Source organism: Heptranchias perlo, chromosome 21 (assembly GCF_035084215.1).
Source record: "Heptranchias perlo isolate sHepPer1 chromosome 21, sHepPer1.hap1, whole genome shotgun sequence".
In the NCBI taxonomy this organism is placed as follows: Eukaryota; Metazoa; Chordata; class Chondrichthyes; order Hexanchiformes; family Hexanchidae; genus Heptranchias; species Heptranchias perlo.
The window spans coordinates 29,211,350-29,236,194 of record NC_090345.1 but is presented as its reverse complement, the minus strand read 5'-3'; the positions used below and the strand labels follow the sequence as shown (position 1 = coordinate 29,236,194).

At 44.5% G+C, this 24,845-nt stretch overlaps 1 protein-coding gene across 1 annotated transcript in view; it reads left to right on the top strand.

The window, feature by feature from the left end:
• LOC137340097 (uncharacterized protein C10orf143-like) overlaps positions 1 to 11,776 on the top strand; it is a 71,435-nt gene extending 59,659 nt beyond the window's left edge. Inside the window, exon 4 of the mRNA XM_068002391.1 lies at positions 10,782 to 11,776. Within this exon, the coding sequence (XP_067858492.1) occupies positions 10,782 to 10,793 (12 nt within the window). The 3' untranslated portion in view covers positions 10,794 to 11,776. The remainder of the gene's footprint in view (positions 1 to 10,781) is intronic.
• Positions 11,777 to 24,845: the final 13,069 nt, after the last annotated feature.

The window sequence follows — 24,845 nt, the reverse complement described above, 5'->3', positions numbered from 1 at the left end:
CCCTTATTATTCCTTATCTCCACCCAAACTGTTTCATTATCTTGATGCTTTGTCCCAATATCATTTCTCTGTATTACAGTGATTCCTTCCTTTATTAACATAGCCACCCCACCTCCCCTTCCTTCCTGCCTGTCCTTCCTGATTGTTAAATACCCTGGCATATTTAATTCCCAGTCGTTGTCACCCTGCAGCCATGTTTCTGTAATGGCCACAAGATCATCTAGATGGTCCTCTGCAGTCAGGCTCACCTGCGGTCATGTAGGAACCGGTGCACCTTATCTCACTAGGCAGTCCAACCTCCAGTACTACGCCAGGTCCCAAATGAGCTGAGAAAGTGGACGCTCCTGGTGTATGGAATTCCTACCCCTAACAATATTTGCCTCGTGATGGGCAAGTGGATTTTCTACTCATTACAAGGCAGGCCAGAAAATCCCGGAAATAGCGGCAGCTTGGTGCAATGGAGTCCATATCATTTTCCAGCGGGTTGTACCAGAGTTATAAAGGGAACCCAGTGGTATGCACAAAGAAATTTGGGGCTAGTATTTCTATCCAAGGTTATATTTAACATTTATAATCTAGTGCTTTTAAGTTTTCCTTCTATCAAAGGGAAGAGTCTCCAAACCCATTGTTGCTCTGGGTTCTAACATCAACCAACAGGATAGTGATCCTGCTTTTTTTTTATTCATTCATGGGATGTGGGCGTTGCTGGCAAGGCCAGCATTTATTGCCCATCCCTAATTACCCTTGAGAAGGTGGTGATGAGCCACCTTCTTGAACCGCTGCAGTCGATGTGGTGAAGGTTCTCCCACAGTGCTGTTAGGTAGGGAGTTCCAGGATTTTGACCTTGGGAGGTGCTGTTGAAGAAGCCTTTGCGAGTTGCTGCAGTGCATCCTGTTGATGCTGTTTTCCTTCCCTGATTCTCATACATTCTCACTTTGTTTCTTGCTTATGCTCTCTTTGTTTCACCCTCTTTCTCTGGTGCCCTCTTTGCTTTTGTTTTATAATAATTGCTTCTCCATTTACCTTTCCTTTTATCTCTTTGTTATGCACCTCCTCTCTCTACTTTACTTTCAACCCACCCACCTTTCAAGTGAAAATAACAAATTGGCACCTATCTTACATATGACCTCAAACACAGAACCTTTAGTATATGTCAGCACAGCACTACCTTCCAAGTGTTTATAAAAGGATAGACAAAGGGTAAAAAATGTTTCCTGAGATTCTGGAAGATAATACACACTCTACAATCATCTTGAATTTAACATTGCATATTTTCTCTAGAAATATCAGTTGTTATTTTAGAACTACAAGGCCATTTTAAAAAATGGGTAAGAAAAACAATGCAAAACTTATACATTACCAGGATTTTCCATTTCTAGCTCATATTGCATTGAAATAAAACCAGAATTTAACTGCTACAATTATTGTAAACCAATTTTAATTTCCAATTGAAAATGAATACTATTACCACTACAGACACAGATAGGAACAAAGGAACAGGAATAGGCCATTCAACCCCTCGAGCTTGTTCTGCCATTTAATTATAGCATGGCCCTCTGTACCTCAACCCCATTTATCCGCATTTGCTCCATATCCCTTGATACGCTTACCTAACAAAAATCTATCGATCTCAGTCTTGAAAGCTTCAATTGACCCGGCATCTACAACCTTCTGGGAGGGAGGGTTCCAGATTTCCACTACCCTTTGTGTGCAGAAGTGCTTCCTGAATTTGCTCCAGAATGGCCTAGCTCTAATCTTAAGATGATGCCTTCTTGTTCTAGATTCCGCCACCAGAGGAAATAAATTCTCTTTATCTACCCAATCAAATCCTTTTCTCATTTTAAACAGCTCAATTAGATCACCCCTCAATCTTTGATACTCAAGAGAATACAAGCCAAGTTTATGCAACCTGTCCTAACAATTTAACCCATAAGCCCTGGTATCATTCTGGCGAACATGCACTGCACCGGCTCCAAAGCCAATAGAACTGAATGCAGTAGTCCAAATGAGGTCTGACCATGGCTCTATACATCTGGAGCATAACTTCCTCCCCTCTGTATTCCAGCACCCTTAAGATAAATGCCAACATTCCATTAGCCTTTTTGATTGGTTTTTGTACCTGTCCACTAGCTTTTATTGATTTGTGTGCATGGACACCCACACCTCTATGCTCCTCCACAGTTCCTAGTTTCTCACCATTTAGATAATACTCTGATTTATTTTTCTTGAATCCAAAGTGGATAACCTCACACTTCCCCACGTTGAACTCCATTTGCCACATAGATAAATGGCAAATGAATTTCAATGTAGCGATATGCGAGGTGGTTCATTTTGGTCTGAGGAATAAGGAGGCCACCTATTTCTTGGAAGGTAAGAAACTAAATGGGGTACAGGAGCAAAAACCTGGAAATACAGCTAGATAAATTGCTAAAAGTAGCAACACAAGTTGATTAGATTATAAAGAGTGCAAATTATGTGGGTTCATTTCTAGAGGAATAGAAAACAGAAGCAGGGGGTTATGTCAAATTTATATAGAGCCTTGGTTAGACCACACTTGGAGGACTGTATGCATTTCTGGTCTCCATACTGCAAAAAAGATATTGAAGAACCTGGAGAAAGTGAAAGGATATTTACAAGAATATAGCCAGAATTATCAGAAAGATTGAGCAGGCTGAGGCTCTTTTCTCTGGAAAAGAGAAGATTAAGAGTGGACTTAATAGAGGTCTTCAAAATTATGAAGGGCTTTGATAGGGTGGACATGGAGAGATTGTTTCCACTTGTGAGTGAGTCCAGAGCAAGGGAGCATAAATATAATATGGCAAGTAAGAGTCTCGTAGCATTGGTGGGGGGTGGGGGCAACACAATGTGCCCAATCCCACCCCCACCCCCCCCCCCACACCACTTCTCATTGCTGAGCTGCAGCCCCATGGAGTTTATGGCCATGCCTTTCTGTTCCTTGGCTTGGAGAACTAAATCATAGCATAGCAAAATAAATAGGAACATGGAAGCATGACAGAAAATCATGATGGAAATAACATGACAGAAGGAGCAGCATGGGATAGTCTTTAACTTTGTGGTGATCAACGAGTAGAACACACTCCCTATGCCGGGAGTGAAGTGACGGGAACCATTTTGAGGTTTGGGCCTTTTTTTTTCATTCTGGAGCTAGGAGTGTCGCTGGAAAGGCCGGCATTTAGTCCCCATCCCTAGTTGCCCTTGAGAAGGTGGTGGTGGGCCTTCTTGAACCACTGCAGTCCATGTGGTGAAGTAGTCCCACAACGCTGTTAGGTGGGGAGTTCTAGGATTATGACTTGGCAACCATGAAGGAACAGCGATATACGTCCAAATCGAGATGATGTATGACTTGAAGGTGATGGTGTTCCTATGCACCTGCTGCCCTTGTACTTCTAGGTGGTGGAGGTCTCGGGTTTGGGAGGTGCTGTCAAGGTACCCTTGTCGAGTTGCTGCAGTGCATCCAGTAGATAGTATACACTGCAGCCGCAGCACGCTGGAGACAGTGAATGTTTAAGGTTGTGGATGGGCTGCTGATCAAGCGGACTGCTTTGTCCTGAATGGTGTCGAGCATCTTGAGTGTTGTTGGCCTCATTGAAATAGAACTGGTGAGCTGCCCACTCTAAACGGGCATATTGATACAGCTTACCCATTTAGATCAGCGCAATATCAGGCGGCTGGGGGGGGCGCCCAGCCAGCAGCAAGGTAAGTTCCGTGGCGGGAGGGGGGGTGCAATCGCAACAGGGAGGGGCGACAACGGCCCAGATTATTTTTGTGCACTCCTACTCCACCTGGCCCCACAAAAATAACTTAAAACTTACCTTTTCAGGGCCTCTTCTGCTGGACCGCCAGTAAAACTGATTGGAGTGTGCATGGCACACGCTCCGCCCATTTGACTCCCAAAATGGCAATCGTCTTCCAAAGTGTGTCATAGGACCCCGATTTGCATACTAAAAAGGCCTACCACCTGAAACAGGCAGCTGCTTTGGCCACCCAGTGGTAAGGTGAAAATTAGTGGCAGCCGGAGTATCGGTGTTGACGAGGCGGTGAATCTACCGAGCCCATTTTGAAGCTATTAGTGCCCTGTTAAAAGCCGCTTTGGCAAAGTCAACCCTTTGGTGTGCAAGGCCATAGCAGGTCAACTCGTAATAAAATGAAATCAAAATATTATATAAAGATAAGGACAGAATGTATGTCTCTAACATAGGGGCTTAATGACCTCTTCATGCCCAGGTAGAATTATACCATCCCACCTTGCACCCTGCTTCACCCAAATACTACACTCCATGTGCCACTGGAGATATGTATAATTATTATAAGTTTTATTTTGATTATTTGCAATGTCAGAATCCTTCATGAATTTTAGGCTGCCCAGTACATTTTAACAGAGTGTATAACTGATTTTTTTCCACTATGTATAAAGCCATGGGACTAAAGAGACAGTGGCAACGTGGCTACAAAATTGGCTAGGGGACAGAAAGCAGAGAGTAGTAGTGAACAGTTGTTTTTCAGACTGGAGGAAAGTATACAGTGTGTTCCCCAGGGGTTGGTATTAGGATCACTGCTCTTTTTGATATATATTAATGACCTGGACTTGGGTATACACGGTATAATTTCAAAATTTGCAGATGACACAAAACTCGGTAATGTAGTAAACAGTGAGGAGGATAGTAACAGACTTCAGGAGGACATGGACCAACTGGTGAAATGAGCTGACACATGGCAGATGAAATTTAACACAGAGAAGTGTGAAGTGATACATTTTGGTAGGAAGAATGAGGAGAGGCAATATAAACTAAATGGTATGTACACAAATATTTGAAGATAGCAGGACAAGTTGAGAAGACTGTTAAAAAAGCATATGGGATCCTGATCTTATTAATAAAGGCATAGAGAACAAAAGCAAGGAATTTATGCTAAATCTTTATATAACACTGGATAGGCCTCAGCTGGAGTATTGTGTACAATTCTGGGCACCGCACTTTGGGAATGATGTCAAGGCCTTGGTAAGGGTGCAGAAGAGATTTACTAGAATGGTAACAGGGATGAGGAACTTCAGTGGAGAAACAACAGAAGCTGGGGTTGTTCTCCTTAGAGCAGTGGAGGTTAAGGGGAGATTTAATAGAGATGCATAATTTTAGCCTGGAAAAACAGGTGGGTTGGGGGCAGGGTGGGGCATTAAAAATTGCAACAATTTCAAACCCGCCCATTTCCAATTTTCACCGGGGCAGGACAAGGGGCTGGCTACTAATCCGCTCTCAGGAGGCGGGTTGGTTACTAAAACCTTTCAAGAAGGCTACGGGCCTCCATTTTTTCAGGTTTTGTGATTTTAGCCCCTGGGGGTCGGGATTCCCGGGCCTTCTTCTTCACGCCACGTGTGAGGAGGCGAGAAGACCTGAAACTGCAGGTAATGCCTTTATAGCACAGCTTATGGGCCGGAGGAGCAGGAGTGCTTCCCTCAGGCCTAACGAGCTTACCTCCAGCGACCCCCCCCCCCCCAATGTTTGCCGACGCCCCCCCAACGATCACGACTCCCCCACCAATGATCGCGACCCCCCCACCAATGATCGCGACCCCCGCCCCAAATGATCGTGACCCTCACAATGATCCTCGACCCCGATCTTCCCCCCCCCCCTCGTGACTGAACCCCGATCCCTCGCCCGTTGACTGACCCCCCCCCCGATGACGGACCCCTGATGACTGACCCCCTAATGACCCCCATGCCCACCGATGCCCTCATGCACCCCCTCCCATCCAATCTAAGACTTACCTGAACACTTACCTCTTCCTTGCACTTCTCCTGTCCAACTGAGGCCAGCCTGTCAATCAGGCCACCTTGTTGGGTGGGAAACCGTCAAAAAAAAAGACGTCCTTGCATCAAAATCATAAAGACATCCGGGAAACCCGGACTTCTGGGTTTCCCATCCACAATTCGACCCCCCCAACCCCCTTCCCAGCTCCGGGTTAAAATTACCCCTAAAGCGTCAAAATCATGAACAATTTTGATAGAGTAAATAAGGAGAAACTGTTTCCAGTACAGAAGGGTCGGTAACCAGAGGACACAGATTTAAGGTGATTGGTAAAAAAACCAGAGGCGTCATGAGGAAACATTATTTTACGCAGCGAGTTGTAATGATCTGGAATGCACTGCCTGAAAGGGTGGTGGAAGCAGATTCAATAGTAACTCTCAAAAGGGAATTAGATAAATACTTGAAGGGAAAACATTTTACAGGGCTATGGGGAAAGAGCAGGGGAATGGGACTAATTGAATAACTCTTTCAAAGAACCGGCACAGGCACGATGGGCCGAATGGCCTCCTCCTTGCTGTACCATACTATGATACTATGATGTATAGGTGCATTTACACTACAACTGAATTGGTTTCAGTTTCAGACTGCCACTAAACTTGTGTGGTTTAAATTGGATTTCATGGCCTACATAAATGCAAGTTGTTGATGCTGAACTGACTGAAGGAGAATGAGAGTCTCTCCAGGGAGTTTCACTCTACTTTACTCCAATGTTAAGTTGGACCCTGATTCTGAATTCAGGCTGCATTTACACTGTAACTGGAGTGTTGGTATAAAGTAGGGTTGCCAACTCTGGTTGTCCTGGAGGTTTCAACTCCCTGCCAATTAATTAGTTGCCCTGCCCAGTCAAACAGCCTATTTTTCCCCATCTGCAGTATATCTACACGTGTTCAAAGAAAATGAAAAAAAACATACAATTCCTCAATGATTTTTCTCCTGGGTCGCTTGCAGCAGTCACAGGAGATTAATCTCTAATTCCTGGAGACTCAAGGACAATCCTGGAGGGTTGGCAACCCTAGTACAAAGCAAAACTGCTTCACACCAATGCTACAGTTTTCATGTAAATTCAGCCTAGAATTTATAGAGGCATTTTATAAAATGTTATTTTTAATATTGCAAGAGGTCTGCAGCTGTGTTTCAAATTCCTGCCCCTCCCGTCGGTGCCAGACCCTGCCAAGGGGTTGGGCCTTCACAGTGGGGGCACTCCTAGACCATGTTAATGGCAAAGCACATGCAATCCTGGTGCTCCTGGGCTAGAACAGGAGCAGCATACTTTGGGTGCTCTCTTCCTGTCAGTGCTCGGTGGAGGTGGGGGAGCGGGACGAGCGTAATATTGTTGGTGTAATATTGTTGCAGCTGATGAATGTCTAGGGTTGCATTTATGCCGTAATTGCCACTTTGTAGCAATGCTAAGAAGTTGTAGTGTAAATCCAGAGTCAAAACCCAACCTGACTCTGGAATGAAGTGGAGTGAGACTCCCTCCCCTGAAACTACTTCTCATCTACGCTACAGTTATAGTGTAAATACAGCCTTGTTCACCAGGCCAAAACATCATGAAGAAATCAGACTTCAAAAAGATAGAAGAAAGCTGAAAATACAGTGGTTCCTCCCCATCAAATTTTTTCTACAGCTTCACATATATATGAACAGAACATTGAGCTATAAAACCTGAAAACTTTTAAAAGTCAGTGCAGGACACCAATGGGACCCCCAGGGAACACCGTGAACGCAGTTACAGCGGTCGGTAGAAGCCCTGAGGAATTTCAGGGCCTGTCAGTTTTGTTTGACACCTTAAAACACTTCTTTCAGTGCTTCCATATTTTTAAAAATAAAATTTAGATTTATTAATCAAATAATTGCAAGTTAAACCGTTTGTTTAGAAGTTGATTCTTGTTATTTTTATTTCAAGTCAAGTAAAAATCGAAATCAATATTACTGAACAGATCCACTCCTGTATATCAATGCTTAAATAAACCAAGTGCCAAGCAATTATTAGGAATATTCTGCAACAGTCTACAGAGCAGACATCAACAAAATAGAAAAATGCATTTTCTACATGCACCCTCCAATGCAGGCTGCAAAACACTTCTTTGATGAACACATGAAATAATAAAAAGAATGCTTTAATCTCTTTCAGTGCAGGTATCTATTCATAAAATCCCTTGATTTCCACATGAAGAAAGATTTTTCCAGATGGTCCAAAGGTTTCCTGTCGTAAAGTTTTTTTAAAAAGCCTCCATTACTGGGCATTTTTCAGAAGTCTATGTAGTGCTTAGCACACTTTATTCCAGTAGCATTTGGCTAAAGAACCATGTTGTTACATATTTAGTTTCATTCTGCTGCTGTTATTCACTCAACACTAAATATCAGTTTACTAGTACAACTTAGTTAATGGCATGAATTCTGTACATAGACAAGAACCGCTGCATCTTCGAACTACTTGTATTATCTGCAGTGTCATTAACATTAACTCTTAGAGTTATAAAGGAATTAAATATAGAAACAGAAGAATTTGTGTAAGGGTCAAGTTTCTACTCAAGCAAATAAATTGGATTTAAGTGTATTACAGTCATAATCTTTCTCTCTCTCTCTCTAGACAGCCTCAGTACATTCTGAAATGAGAATGTGTTCTCAGACAAAGCTTGACCTCAGGGAGTAGGCTGCAGAAATCTGGATTTTCAATAACAGAAGACAATAAAGCTTAGACTTTCAACCAGCTGCAATATGGAACAAATATGAGGAGCTTAGTAACTAATAAAAGAAAAGGGTCTTCAGACTCATATTTGAAGAGTAAGACCCCAATAGGACACTTCATAAAAATCATAATGGGCAGTATGTATCAAACAGATGCAATGTACTACTTTGACCAATTCTCTGACAATTGTCTTCTGCTGCTCTGGATATTGATGTGTCTGATATTTATTTCCTTTGGGTGTTTTATCGTCATAATCGACATCTACTTATTTCGATGTGTCATACACAACATATTTATTTGATAGGATTCTCATAGCAAAATATGAGTTCAATGCACATTTTGCTAACAGCATGAGAATATTGTGGAGCTATGTTTTCCCCATAAGAAGCACACAATTCTTGCTATTGACATTTGAATGATGAGGTACTGTCCAAGTTTTTTTCTTTTTTTATTACTTTTTTGTGCTCACCAAGGTGAGGAACATTAGTATTGGGGGATGAAATGTTCTATTTTGGAAACCCAGCGACAGCGTCAAGCATTTTGAGGCCAGCTCCCTCTACTCTGCTCCAACAGTGTGCCTCAGTCCCAACCTCATAAGAGCACTTAATTCTGTACCGGTGTGACCATAGCCTGCCTGAGTAAGATACCCAAATAATGCCAAATTAGAGACAAGTTCATGTGGGATCCCTACAGGCAGAAAGAGGAGTCTAAGCTGGATTTGAACCTAGGTCCCAGAGGTGAAATCCCTCTTTTCTCCCAGTCCCTCTGGTTATGCTGGGCCTTGCACTGACTGCAACTAAGAGGACAGGACATAGATGATCTGTTCTCAGTACACTGCCAATGTCACTTTGACTCTAGTACAAGAAGTACATGAGAGAAGTCTGGGATGACCCACCACGTGAGGTTTCTTGCCCCATGGGAAGGCATCTGGCCTCCACTTAGCACCTCTGCAGCACCATGACATGTCAGGAACTTAACAGGTGGGTAGGGAATTAAGGCAGCAGACACTCCATGATACCCTGTATTTATGTTCTAACATTGTGCTGCCTTGAGAGGCTCTACAAACTTAATTTTTTACCTTAGTATCTTCTTTGCTATTTAATGGTTAAAATGTTTGTAGAATTACTTTAATCCTCACAGACATACAGGCTCTGATATTTACGGGGAGGCAGGGAGGGCGCGGGGGCGACCTTCAGCGGCCCAGAAATAAAGCGAATGCGGAGCTCCTTCCAAATTGAACGGCAGGACCTCATTTGAATTTTTTTTCTCCGTTCCTCGGCTGGCAGCCAGCCAGATTGAGAGGCTGGCTGGCTGTCGGTCGGGAAGGCCTGCGGTGTAAGGCTGCAGCCAGGGACCAGGGAGGAGGGAGGGAGAGATTGGGGGAGGCTGGGGGAAGAGATCATGGGCCAACCCGGGCATCGCGGGTCAGCATAGGATCATTGTGGGGGGGTAGATTGGACTGCGGGGGGGCCAGCCAGGAGATCATGGGGGGAGGGTTCGGATCACGAGGAGAGTCAGCCTTGAGATCACGTCGGGGGGATCGGATTGTGGGGAACAGGTGGGTCGGCCAGGGCATCAGTGGGAGTCGGCCTTGAGATCACGAGAGGGAGAGATTGCGGCAGGTTAGTTTGGGGGGTCAGGGGGAAGCACTCCTGCTCCTCCTGGTCCACAAGCAGTGTTGGAAAAGCTCTCACCTGCTGGATCCGGCAGTTCTCGCCTCCCTCTGAGTTTCCTGAGCCCTGGCCCGCTAAATCTAAATGGCTGCTAAAATCTGAATGCTAAAATCACACACCCTCATTAACATATTTAAATTACTGACCCACCTCTCGAGCGGGTCACTCGCCTGCCCCAACCCGCCCTGGTTAAACCGGAAATAGGCACGTTCGCGGCAGGTTAGGGTCGGGTATCACATTTTTAAGAATTTAAACCCACCCCCCTCCTTGCTCCTCTCCCACCCATCCTGGGGGGTTAAAATTCCCACCACTGCATCACTCAATTTGGATCTAGTATCATGATGTGGAGATGCCGGTGATGGACTGGGGTTGACAATTGTAAACAATTTTACAACACCAAGTTATAGTCCAGCAATTTTATTTTAAATTCACAAGCTTTCGGAGATTTTCTCCTTCCTCAGGCGTATCTAGTATCAATTTAAAGAGTTTTCAATTTTCAAGGAAAACTTGATTAAGATTTCAAAACATTCCTTTTTAGCATAAGGATAAATGGACTTTATTTTCCTCTCCGTTTTTCCCCTTTGCTCTCTCAAGGACATACGCTGACTGCAGCTGAGAGAATGGACAGATGACCTGCTCACAAGCCTTTCCAAGAGGCGCCTGAAAATGACTGTCTTCCTGATTTTTCTTCCTTGACAACAGTCCGGCATCTCTCTACAGTGATGCCACTGAGATTGGGCACTCAGCATTCAGGAGGTGTGACTTGTGTCCCAACACTCCAATGTACTGCACCACCCAAAATATTCTTCTATTGTGATTTACTTCGGATTATTTTTTCTCAACGATAGTTTAGTATGTATAACATATTGTTGAATATTTGTCCAAAGGTCCAAACAATTAACATCCTGCATAAGGTGACAATTTTACTACTTTGGTTCATGTTCTTTTTGATGCATTATAACTAGAATTTTGAATAACCAAAGATGCAGTACAAAGATATATGTGGTGCCAATTTGGTCTTTGACTGGTGCCATTAGGACCTCCTATAAATGCCTAACTGCTACTTTGTAAAACACATATCATACTTTTTTAATGTTGACTTAGTGAGATGTAGGTTATGAATAGATTAAATTTACAGAGTAAGCACTTGAGTAGACTACACAGATGAGCTGATGATGATCATGTTTGTAATTAACAGCATAAGATAACTTGTGTGACAAGACAATTATAAGCTTCACTTCAACATGTGCAATTTTTAAAAAACAGGAATATTGAATATGCTGTATTTATTCTAAACATATAGTTTTACATTCTTCACATCAGCTTAATCTGTTATGCTTTCAACAACAATTATTCCTGTTAAAGTTACACCTTGCTATTGAAAAGTGAAACTTCAATTATTGTTTGCAGTCGGAACCTTATACCCGTGGAGTATTTTCAGTTATCTTAAAATGTGTTTTCGCTTTTGTAAGTACTGAGTCCAAAGACATAAAACAAAACAAGCAGTCACTGTTTCCCTCTTTTTAATTTTGCTATACATGTGATGCACTTTTACATTGTCAGTCTAAAAGTATAAGCGAGGCAGTATCCTTTTTATTGGCTTATAATTGATCATTTTAAAAATTGGTCCAAATAACTTCAACACATTTCAGTTGAACCAAATTTAGCCTTTTAGCATTGAGAATATTTCTGTAGCAAGTTTTTTGTCATTTGCCCTCGCCGCAGTTAGTAAGAGTTGACCTAATGCGTCTTTCAAAACGCTTGTAAAATGTTAAATAAAATATAAAACTGCATTTAAGAAACTTTCAGTAGTTCAGATGTACAAACTTGACTTATTCTAAAATAAAGGTTTACTAATTCAAGAGATGAAGTTCACCAAAATGAAGCTCTAAATATGGTATTGAAAATTGGTAGGGGGAGGAAAACATGTATGAAGAATCTCCCTGCAGTACTTATTAGCATTGTTTCAATTTGTAACACATGTACACTACACTTCGGTGGTGATTTGAAGTAGATAATTCCTGAATCCGGCGTTCTTTTAGACTCCTAAAATCATACATCATGTGATGTACCTGATGCCAACAGCAAAGTGCCCTCTATCAAGAATAACTTGCATTTATTAGTACTTTTAACATAGAAAATGCCCCAAGGCGCTTTACATAGGGAAGCAGAAAAAATATCAATAAAGGAAATAAGTGAGCAGATACTGAGCCACGGTGTGAAAATTAGGTGAGTGAAAGCTGGCCCAAAAGGTGGATTTTAAGAAGGTTTTTAAAGATGAAGCAAGAAGTGGAGAGGCAGAAGGTTTTAAGGAGAGAGTTCCAGAGAGTAGGGCTAAGGTGGCTGACAGCTGTGCTACAATGATGGGATGAAGGGATGGGGTCATGCACATAAGGCCAGAGTCGGAGGAACCAAGTGCGTAGGAAAAGATTAAAGGCTGCAGAAGGTTGTCAACATGGGGTGGGTGGAGATTTTGGATGGAATTGAAGATGAGAATGAAGATTTTCAACTTAATTTGTTGGGGGACAGAGAGCCAATATTTGTCAGTGAGGACGAGTGATGGGCAAGTGGCATCTTGTGCAGGGCAGATACAGGCAGCCATGTTTTGAACAAGTTGAAGTTTATGGAGGGAAGAGGATGGGAGGCCATCAAGGACTACATTGAAGAAACTGAGTCAAGGGGCTCGATGTTAGCAGGGCTGCGGGTTCGCGGCGTGGGTAACGCGCCCGGTGAAATTAGTCAGCTCCCCGCGCGATCGCAGCCTAATTGGATCCACTTACCTTGTCTTCCGGGTTCCCCACTGCTGATCTGCTCATGCGCAGTAAGATCTGTCAGCTGGACGAGCTCTATTTAAAGGGGCAGTCCTCCACTGACAGATGCTGCAACAAATAGAAAAAATTACAGCATGGAGCAGCCCAGGGGGAAGGCTGCTCCCAGTTTAATGATGCCTCACTCCAGGTATCATTAGATGGGGTGAGGAGGAGGGGAAGGACAGAGAACTTCCCCCAGGGGCGGGAGGAAGCGGCCTGCCTCTGCCACCAGGAAGGCGTGGCTCGAGGTGGCAGAGGAGGTCACCTGCACCACCAACATATCATGCACCTGCATACAGTGCAGGAGGCGCTCCAATGACCTCAGTAGGTCAGCCAAAGTGAGTACACCTACCCTTTCCCCTACACTCCATCTGTCACATCACCCCTCACACCCACTCAAACCTCATCCTCATCTTACCTGCACTTACTCACCTCGCCAGTACTCATCCCACCACGACCACTCAACCCAATCCTCATACAATCTCATGACTCTATCTCATACTCACCCTCTCGTGCATCTCTTTCACAGTCAGCCTCACTCAACCTGCCACTACCTGTGCTGCAGCCACAGGGCATGCATCACATATGTGCAGTAGGCAGCGTAAGGCAAACGTGTCGTGAGCATGAAGGGGATGCACAAGAGTGTTTGAGGGTTTGTCATGGTTTTTACTTATATTGAATTTCTGACCAACTCACATTACATATTATATTGTCACCACTCCTGCCATGTCTTTGCGAATCTTGTCTGGTTTGTGCAATAATGCCCTTTCCTGAGGATCACTATGAAGACCCACAACTGATGCCACCCATTGTGTCACTGCAGAGTGGGCGTAGGTGTATTTGCAGGGCTCTTTTGTGCAGACGGCTGAGAGACGTTGGCGATGTCCCCGGTGGCACCCTGGAAGGATGCGGAGGAGAAGTTGTTGAGGGCAGTGGTGACTTTGACAGCGACAGGTAAGAAGATGGTGCTCGGGCCAGCCGGGAGAAGCTCGGCATGAAGGAGGCTGCAGATGTCCACAACTACATGTCGAGTGACTCTGAGCCTCCGTGTGCTCTGCTGCTCAGAAAGGTCCAGGATGCTGAGCCTCGGTCTGTGGACCCTGTGGCGAGGGTAGTGCCCTCTGCGACGCATCTCTCTCTGCGGTTGCCCTCCCTCCTGCTGTACAGGCGGATGTGTCACAGCACTCTGTTGTGGAGCTCCACGTGTCAGAGGTGGATGGCGAGGCTGGTGATGTTGTTCGCCCTCCGAGGAGGTCATGACTGCAGCTACGGCGGCCCCCATCCGGAAGATGTACATCTGAGGGGGTCCGCAAGGTAGGTAAGTGTGTCCTCACACCGGGGTTGCGGTTCCAGGTCGGTGAATTTTCTTGTTAGGTGGAGGCCAAACTTTGTCCAATGTGACGGAGTGGCCACCTGTCGAATGCACCTTTGCAGCTGCCACAGGCTGCTGGCTGCAACACCTCCGTTTGAACTGGGAGTGTTTCCCCCAGTATGGGAAACAGTCTCAGTTCAGTGTAAAATCCCACCCCTCCTAATAAAACAGCTCAATCAGGTCTGTAAACGACCTGAACGAGCAACATATTACTTTCAAGTGGCATCCCGCTGGCTTTAATTGCCTGCGGGATTCCCACCAGCGGGGGCTGCGCGCGCATGCCGGCGCGTCAGTGGGGAACCCGGAAGTGGGCGGGTTGGAGCCGGGCTCCGGTCCCGCTCCGGGATTCCCCGATTTTCGGAACCCCCCCGCCAGGAACGCACTCGATAGCGGGTGCTAAAATGAAGCCCTAGATGTAAGAAAAGCATGGCTAAGAGCTTCAGCTATAGTTGGGGTGACGTAGAGCAGCCAATGTTGTGGAGGTCAAAGTAAACAATCTTGGTGATCGGAAGAATGTGGCATTTGAATATATCGGTAGATTTTCCAAGTCCCTGGTGAGGTACCTTTTCTGCTGTGAGCGTGGGTTGGAAAATCACCGTGATTCTAACTACTGATTACAATGGACAGAAATTCATAGACAGCACGCCTTGATTTTTCAATCCACGCTTGTGGCAGCCAGGAAACTCGCCATGGACAAGGGCTCAGAAAATCTATCCTGTCGTGCCAACTTTAAACAATGAACTGAAGTACTCCCCTGAGCAAACGCTTCACTTCTTAATGCACGCTCTCTCTCTCTCTCTCTCGCGCTCTCTCTCTCTCTCTCTGTCAACAATGGCAAAAACGCTTCTCAAAAATTTTTCACTGCATAATGTTCACACTGACAAGTCTATATCGGCACTGAATTCACCAACTACTAACAGTGCACAGCAACCATATATCATGCAGCAGCCTTTCCTTTATGTGAGTATGCAATTCAATCGGATCATAATATGTAATAATTCTAGAACATTGAAACTAACCTACTCCATTAATTAGCAGATATATATCAACGTGAAATAGTCCTTCGATTTAGTTTTTTCAGTTGCATGGCCAAGATTTAAGTAATGGTGTAATGCACATACATAATAAATTATTTTAACTATGTCTTATTATTACTTGTCACCATATCATAACTATCAACTCTGACTTTCTGCAGCACAGTAAATCACTTTAAAACTTTACAATTGCCCAGTAATTGCTCACCAAATAGCTAAATCACACAATTAATCTTTGATAAGCCTATTTACACATCCCAAAATTGCAACACTCCACTGACAGCACAGCACCTTACTGCGGCGGGTGGATGTGCAGACATATGTATCTGAGTCATTGTGCTCACAGATGAAACTAGATTGGTAAAGTTCTCAAGTTTGATTTCAAACTTGTCCATTTTTTTTGTAGAAGCAAAAATATTCACTTACATTAGTTTCTTTTACTGTGGGGGTTCCATATTTACATTGTTTCATTACCAAACTTTTCCTACAGTATTGTTGCTTGCTGCTGCAAAGGAACTTGCAACAAACTAAATGCTGAAGATGGGAATTCCTTTGTGGGTTCTTATTGTCCTCCACAATTTAAATGAAGAAGAGGAGTTCATGGAGGGGATAGTGAATGCAGTATTATGTCCACCCCACCCCCAGTGCCCCAAGACCTGAATTTGCAGGACTGGACATTCATTCCTGAGTGTGTCAGAAGAGACTTGTCTTCACCTCTGCTTCACAAAAGAGACTTTCACTGATCTGTGCTATCTACTCCCAAGTAGACAACATCTAGAACAGGTCACCATAGCAAGAACCTTTTCTGACACGAGGGGGGACTAAATTGGTTAACCCCCGAAAATGGACGCTGGGATCGCGGTGCATGATTAACCCCCGCCCAGTCATTGAGATGCAGGCCGCACGTAATATTCTTGCTGTCCGGTGATTTAAGTGATTGCTGCATGCAGCCAGTGCTACCTGTGCTGTTGAGTGACTGCACACACCAGCAGGGTGCTCAGATATCGGGAGTGGCTAGCACTACTTAAAGGCAGCCTGCACTTCTTAAAGGGGAGGTGCACTGTGACTGCAGAAAGTGGTGGAAATCAATTGTGAAGTGAATCTGTGCTGCAATATAGTGAAACGTAGTGATGATGGGAACTCTGGAATCTTTAATGAGCAACAACTTGGCTGCTTAAAGTTTGCGGGACTCTAATATTTTCAAAATATAAAATACAGGCCTGAGATCAGAAATCGCACACGTAAAACACAAATGCAGGTCTCGTTCCTATGTTTAAAAACTGTTGATTTATTTTAAAACATTGAATAAAGGTTGCTCACAACTAAATCCCACATCCTCCAATCTGCACGCCAGACCCATCAATCTGCCGATCTGAGTTTGCACCAGGCCTGCGGGAGAGCGTGCACCAAGGTTCTCTGATGATGCACTAGTGGCCTTGGTGCAAGAGATGGACAGAAGGAGGGACATCCTCTATCCGCAGCAGGGCAAGAGGCCCTCCAGACATATGCTCCCAAGGCAGTGGGAGGCAGTAGGAGATGAGGTCAATGCCAGGAGCATAGCGCCATGAACATGGATGCAGTGCATGAAGAAGTTCAATTATTTGACACGAGTAGTCAAGGTGCGTGAGTTCAACTGTCAAATGGCATCTCCTACCAACTGCACTACTAGCCGCATCCACTGCTCCATGCACTACACCCCCCATCACCCACATACCAAAAAACTCTTTCAATCAGTACTCAACTCTTCCAATCAGATGTTTCCTCTCACCCTCACACATTACCACTGTTGCAAGCCACACACCCACAACTCACAGGTCACACACACACTGGCAGCTATTCAACCATGACAGCCACATCACCCAAACATCTTGCAGGACATGCATCGACACACGTCCCTCTTTCTTGCAGGAGAAGGTGGCGCATAACACGAGGCAGCAAGTGGCAGTGGCTCCATGGAACTTGAACCTGCTGTCCTTTCAGGATGACCGCATTCCTATCCCACCCCTGCCACTCCGCCAGTGCCCTTGCTGTTGCCTGTCAGTTAGCCAGCCCACTCCCTGTAGTGTATTGAAACTTTATTATAGGAAGATAGCAACAGGAGCAGGCCATTAAGCCTCTCGAGCCTGTTCCGCCATTCGATGTGATCATGGCTGCTCTATGACCTAACTCCATATGCCCACCTTAGCCCCATATCCCTTAATACTTTTAGTTAACAAAAATCTATCAATCTCAGATTTAAAATTAACAATTGAGCTAGCATCAACTGCCGTTTGCGGAAGAGTGTTCCAAACTTCTACCGCCCTTTGCGTGTAGAAGTGTTTCCTATTTCACTCCTGAAAGTCTTGGATTTAATTTTTAGGCTATGTTCCCTCGTCCTAGTATTCAAGTATAGGAGACCTCCAAAAACAGGTACAAATGCATCAGCAGCCAGAAGCAATAATCCAGCAACTAACCTGTAAATCCTGCCAGGTCCCTTTAAATAGTGCTGGTGGGGGATCCTCCATGCCATTTAAGACCTGTGCAGCTGTCCGTGGTTAAGACAGTACGTTGGCCGGAGCGTGGCGTTCCAATATAGCAGCGGTCCCTTTAAACCAGCGTTATACACTGATCTATGTCATAATCTCCCTACTTTACATGCTGCCAGCGTTCGTTAGGTGCCCGTGTGCAGCCACCTTTACCAAGATGGCGTCATGCACACGTCAAGCCGGAAGTGTGCGCGCGCATCTTGGACGTCATTTTCGGGGTTTAGAAGTCTGCGTAGTGCCTAAACAACGGGCGCTATGCGGCCCAATTTAGCCCGCATCATCCTTAAAAGCCATCGCAGGAGATAGCTGTCATAAATGTATCAAGCAAATAACGGTTGCAGTGTTTGCAAGGAACAGCACCTTAATCATTCTCCGTTTGCAAAGGAAACATCAGTTGGAAAAAGCACAGAATTTTCACTGGGTGGCAGGGTTCCCAAAAGTATAGGCTGTAGTAGACGGCACCCATGAAAATTTCAGGGCTCCACACCTCAATACTATGACTTACATGAACAGAAAGGCTCCCATTCAAATAATGTGCAGGAGACATCTGACCTAAGAAACACCATACAACACCAAGTTGCATTTATATAGCTCTATTAAAAATAGAAAAACATCCCAAGGTGCTTCACAGAGGCGTAATCAGAAATAAATGGATGCCGAGCCAAAGAAGGAGATATTGGGGGTCATTTTAACTTTTGGCGATAGTGTAAAACGGCCGATATCCTTCTCAAATTTAGACAGCTCCTTCAATTTAGCAGGTCCCCTGCCTGTGCAGTGGTTGTAAACAGTCTTCTCCTAGAAGCACATACAAGGCATCCAGATGTTAGAAACTGGCAGAGCAGAGTACAGCCACCCCTGTGGTCAGTCCACATACCTCCTTGTGTGAGTGTATTCCAATGCAGAATGCATGTAGTTTCTGGTAACATTGCAGATTCTGAGCACACCATTAAACATTTATGTGCCACAGTTCAAGTTATTTGTGTGCTCCACAAAAAGTGTGCCTTATAGCTTTTCTACAGTAAAAATGTATGTAGAAAAGGTTGTCTCTTCTTTGTATGGTACTTCCCTGAGGTGCTGCAGCTCACAATTTTGATTAGTGCCATACGTGCTATCTCCCAACAGTACCAATATGTGCCAAGGTGGGGCACTTACATTGGCACTGCTCCTGATACCAGGAAACAAGTCGCCTGGCTCAGTGGTAGCACTCTCACTTCTTAGTCACAAGGTTGTTGGTTCAAGTCCCACTCCAGGACTTTAATACATTATCTAGGCTGACACTTCAGTGTAGTTCTGAAGGAGTGCTGCACTCAAAGCTACTGTCTTTCAGATGAGATGTTAAACTGATGCCCCATCTGCCTCCTCAGGTGGATGTAAAAGATCCAAAGGCACTTTAGGAAGAGGAGCAGGGGCGTTCTTGGGCGGCATTCCTCCCTCACACAACACACAAAAAACTGATTATTTGTCTTACCGCTGTTTGTGGGACCTGGCTGTGTGAAAATTAGCTGTGGCATTTGCCTCCATTACAACAGTGACTACATTTCTAAAATACTCCTATGAATGAAATTCTTTCTTTCCTCATTTTCTCCCAGCTGCTACAGAATTCGCTCTCCATGCCACCTCCATCTATACAGCTTGCATCTCTGTTTTGGCTAAAGGATGGCATAACACTCAAAAGAAAACCATTCACCTTTGATACACCCCCTGCAGCAGGACCTTCAAAGCATCCTCAATGAAGGGGTGAGTTTTCTCCACATTCCCTGCTTTCAGGCATATTGGGCTCTATGCAGTTGTGGCAGCTTAAACTTATCATTTGTTTTCCACAGCAAGCAGAGCTTTCCTTAAGGCCAAAAAAACCCTTCAACCCTTTAAGGACAAACGGTATCCCTTTAAGAGCTGTTGCCTCACCGGACTGCCTACCCCTGCCAGCCAATTGCATTGCTGCAAGGTCAGCCCACCCTGCTGCTGGCGCAGGCATGTCCACTAAATGGGTGGGCACAGCCTTGAATTTGCTCACATCACAGTTTCAGAACTATGGTGTATTGTGAGAGATTTTCTGCTTTGAACAATTATGTCTGTTAAAGATTACGATAATGTGGGTTCATTTCAAGTTGGTTTCATTGCACTCCACTATTTTACTATTAAGATTTCCCTATGGTATGCCTTTTTTTTTGAATTGAAACCACACTTTCAAGTTCATTATTATTTCATTATATTATTTTTTTCACATGCTGTACTTCAAAATGCATTAGAAGGCAATTAACTCAGATTTGTTTTATTGCGTTCAGCTACTCAGAATTATTCAACCTGTCTATGTATCATAAATGTATATTAAAACAGCGATACTATACTTATTTGACAATCTGACGCTCTCAGTAAAGCAGATTTTGATTATTTTTAATGTTGCCTTTAATTAACTATGATTCTACACGACTGAATACCAATTAAGCAAATATTTCTAATAACAAATGAAAAAATTAAAAATCCAAAATAATTTTATTCAGAGGCAATCTGGTGAGGCAGTATACTCACAAACTATTATGCTAGGACGTTAAGTTATGTGTTTGCATCAGCAATTGCCTACATTATGGTTTTCCGATTTTCACTGGACCACTTGGGGAAGCTGCTGAGTGAAAGAGTGGAACTTCTTCAAAGGAGGGAGAGAAAATCAGAGAACAGATCAACTCTGACGGCTCCCACACTCCTCTGAGCAGCTGCTGAAGGGCAGCATTGGAAAAGGTGTGGGAGCAAGCCGCCCAACCATCCTCTCACTTAGCAACTAATGTGCTACAGAGATGGTTAACAAAACTGAGAAATAAGTAAAACTGAGAAAACTGAAAGTCAAAATGACCTATTCAGAACTTGATGTTAACTTGTTTGAACACATGTGCTTCAAGCAGTACTCAACAAGTTTTACACACCAAAATGCCTGAATAATAATGAGTACAAACCTTTGGCTATTTTTTATCTTTCCCAACTAATTAAATCCCAAGGTTCAAATGTAATCTCTTGTTACATCTTCATCTAGGGGTTCTGGTATATGCACCTCCAGGACATTCAGTGACAAGAGGCAGCGTTTGAACTGAGATGTAATTCATTGGGAAAAATATTGGATTTATTATTGTTTTTCTCCCCAGTCAATGCCTCTGATCTTCCCCTCTCTTTTCTTGCTTACCCCCTCCCCCATTACTGACTTTGATCCCTCCATTGCTACCAATGCCCTTTATTTTCCCCTTATGTCTTCCCATAGGCCGCTGTGTGCATCAAAAATGAGCTGCACAAAATAGGTTAATGTGCAGAAAAATGACAGATGACATTTAATGCTGGCAAATATAAGGCACTAAATGTAGGAAGGAAAACTTGGTGACACAGGTACTCCAAGAATAGTATTGAAATAGCTAAGGATGAAGTTGAAAGAGCCCTCGGAGTCTTAGTCAACTCGATGCTTAACATGTCCCACCCATGCAGAACAGCAACCAACAAAGCCAATAGAATGTTGAAGTATGTCTATAAGTGTTGATCTTATAGAATCACATAAGATAGTATTATATTTCAGAAATTTTGATTATTTGGCCTAGGAAGTCTTTGGCTTCCTGGCTAGTTGGAGCACAGGACAGCCTACAGAAATCCGTATTGGAAGACAGACAGTGGGAGAGTACGCACTTACAAAAGGTTAGCACTGACTTGTTTCAGAGGTCTACTCGTCAGTAAAGTGAAGTTGGCCTGCTTACAAGGATTTGTTATTTTCTATGTCTGAGGAATGGCAGATGAGATGTAATATGGCCACAAAGTTTAATTGCTATTAAATAAACATTGGGTGAGGTCAGTTTAGTTGCTTTTCAGGCTGCAGATCACACTGGGTCATTTTTTTAAGTGTGATTGGTAAAGTAATATAGATGTTACAGACATTTTGACTCCAGTGTCAAATGACTATATTTGATTGTTCATACTTTTCTTTAGGTGTAACAGAAATTTGACCTCGTCCTCACCAATCTACCTGTTGCAGATGCATCTGTCCACGACAGTATTGGTAGGAGTGACCACCACACAGTCCTTGTGGAGACGAAGTCCCGTCTTCGCACTGAGGACACCATCCAACGTATTGTGTGGCACTACCACCGTGCTAAATGGGATAGATTCAGAACAGATCTAGCAGCTCAAAACTGGGCATCCATGAGGCGCTGTGCACCATTAGCAGCAACAGAATTGTATTCCAGCACAATCTGTAACTTCATGGCCTGGCATATTCCTCACTCTACCATTACCAACAAGCCAGGGAATCAACCCTGGTTCAATGAGGACTGTAGAAGAGCATGCCAGGAGCAGCATCAGGTGTACCTAAAAATGAGGTGCCAACCTGATGAAGCTACAACGCCAGACCACATGCATGCTAAACAGCGGAAGCAACATGCTATAGACAGAGTTAAGCGATTCCACAACTACCGTATCAAATCAAAGCTCTGCAGTCCTGCCACATCCAGTCATGAATGGTGGTGGACAATTAAACAACTAATGGGAGGAGGAAGCTCTGTGAACATCCCCATCCTCAATGATGGCAGAGTCCAGCACATGAGTGCAAAAGACAAGGCTGAAGCGTTTGCAACCATCTGCAGCCAGAAGTGCCGAGTGGATGATCCATCTCGGCTTCCTCTCACTATCCCCACCGTCACAGAGCCAGCCTTCAGCCAATTCGATTCACTCCATGTGATATCAAGAAATGACTGAGTGCACTGGATACAGCAAAGGCTATGGGCCCCGACAACGTCCCGGCTGTTGTGCTGAAGATTTGTGCTCCAGAACTAGCCACGCCTGTAGCCAAGCTGTTCCAGTACAGCTACAACACTGGCATCTACCCGACAATGTGGAAAATTGCCCAGGTATGTCCTGTCATCAAAAAGCAGGACAAATCCAATCCGCCCAATTACCATCCAATCAGTCTACTCCCAGTCATCAGCAAAGTGTTGGAAGGTGTCGTCGACAATGCTATCAAGCGGCACTTAGTAACCAATAACCTGCTCACCGATGCTCAGTTTGGGTTCCGCCAGGACCACTCGGCTCCAGACCTCATTACAGCCTTGGTCCAAACATGGACAAAAGAGCTGAATTCCAGAGGTGAGGTGAGAGTGACCACCCTTCATATTAAGGCAGCATTTGACTGAGTGTGGCACCAAGGAACCCTACTGAAATAGAAGTTAATGGGAATCAGAGGGAAAATTCTCCAGTGGCTGGAGTCATACCTAGCACAAAGGAAGATGGTAGTGGTTGTTGGAGGCCAATCATCTCAGCCCCAGGACATTGCTGCAGGAGTTCTTTAGGGCAGTGTCCTGGGCCCAACCATCTTCAGCTGCTTCATCAGTGACCTTCCCTCCATCATAAGGTCAGAAATGGGGATGTTCGCTGATGATTGCGCAGTGTTCAGTTCCATTTGCAACCTCTCAGATAAAGAAGCTTTCCGTGCCCGCATGCAGCAAGACTTGGACAACATCCAGGCTTGGGTGATAAGTGGCAAGTAACATTCATGCCAGACAAGTGCCAGGCAATGACCATCTCCAACAAGGGAGAGTCTAACCACCTCCCCTTGACATTCAGTGGTATTAGCATTGCCGAATCCCCCACCATCAACATCCTGGGGGTTACCATTGACCAGAAACTTAACTGGACCAGCCACATAAATACTGTGGCTACAAGAGCAGGTCACAAGTTGGATATTCTGCGGCGAGTGACTCACCTCCTGACTCCCCAAAGCCTTTCCACCATCTACAAGCACAGGTCAGGAGTGTGATGAAATATCGCCACTTGCCTGGATGAGTACAGCTCCAACAACACTCATGAAGCTCGACACCATCCAGGACAAAGCAGCCCGCTTGATTGGCACCCCATCCACCACCCTAAAATTTCACTCCCTTCACCACCGGCACACCGTGGCTGCAGTGTGTACCATCTACAGGATGCAATGCAGCAACTCGCCAAGGCTTCTTCGACAGCACCTCCCAAACCCACGGCCTCTACCACCTAGAAGGACAAGGGCAGCAGGCACATGGAACAACACCACCTGCACGTTCCCCTCCAAGTCACACACCATCCTATCTTGGAAATATATCGCTGTTCCTTCATCATCGCTCGGTCAAAATCCTGGAACTCCCTTCCAAACAGCTAAAAGTGATAGCATTTGGGCTGACACATTTATTACCTCCTTTAATGATGGTTGCAGGTCACGTGCTGATAGTGCTCATATAAACTGGATGATCTGCTTTGCTTTGCTGCATTTACATCTGCAATATTTGAAAGAGATGGGCACCAATTTGGATAAAAAGTAGGCAGTGAGGAAAGAAAAAGTTTAAAATTTACCGTTACAGTGGGGCTGCTCTGTGGCCTGGAGCTATCAAGGAGAGCTGGGAAGTCCTGTGCTGACATTACCCCTTAGTACAATCGGTGTCCCATTCGGAATCCCATTCTACTTGGATGAGGAGGAGGAAGAAAAAGAGTGTTTAATTCCAGGGAAGTGAGCCATCATTGCAGGATAATGGATACTTCTCACCATTATCGTGCAAACGAAATATATCAACTACAAAGGCATTATCTGAACCGTTACTTATCTGCCAGCAGACCACACCTATTCACTGCACATTTGTTATTCCAGCCTCCCAAGTGCTGCAAATCATTTATTAGCCAACACATGGTTGCTCTGAACCTAAAGCCTATTACCATGCTGCTTCCCCTTCCTATCAGTTGGTGCTCAACTAACTAATCTAGTGCTTCTCCATGCAATCTTCATGACAGGAATCTGTGAGGTTGCTGGTCATAGTGTGTCCATGAAAGTCTCCTGAGAATCAGGTGATTCTTGACCTCTGTATGCTTGGCCTTGAGATGGGGCTGCTGTGCTTCCACAGGAATGGGGGTAACCTGCCTGCTTTATGGCA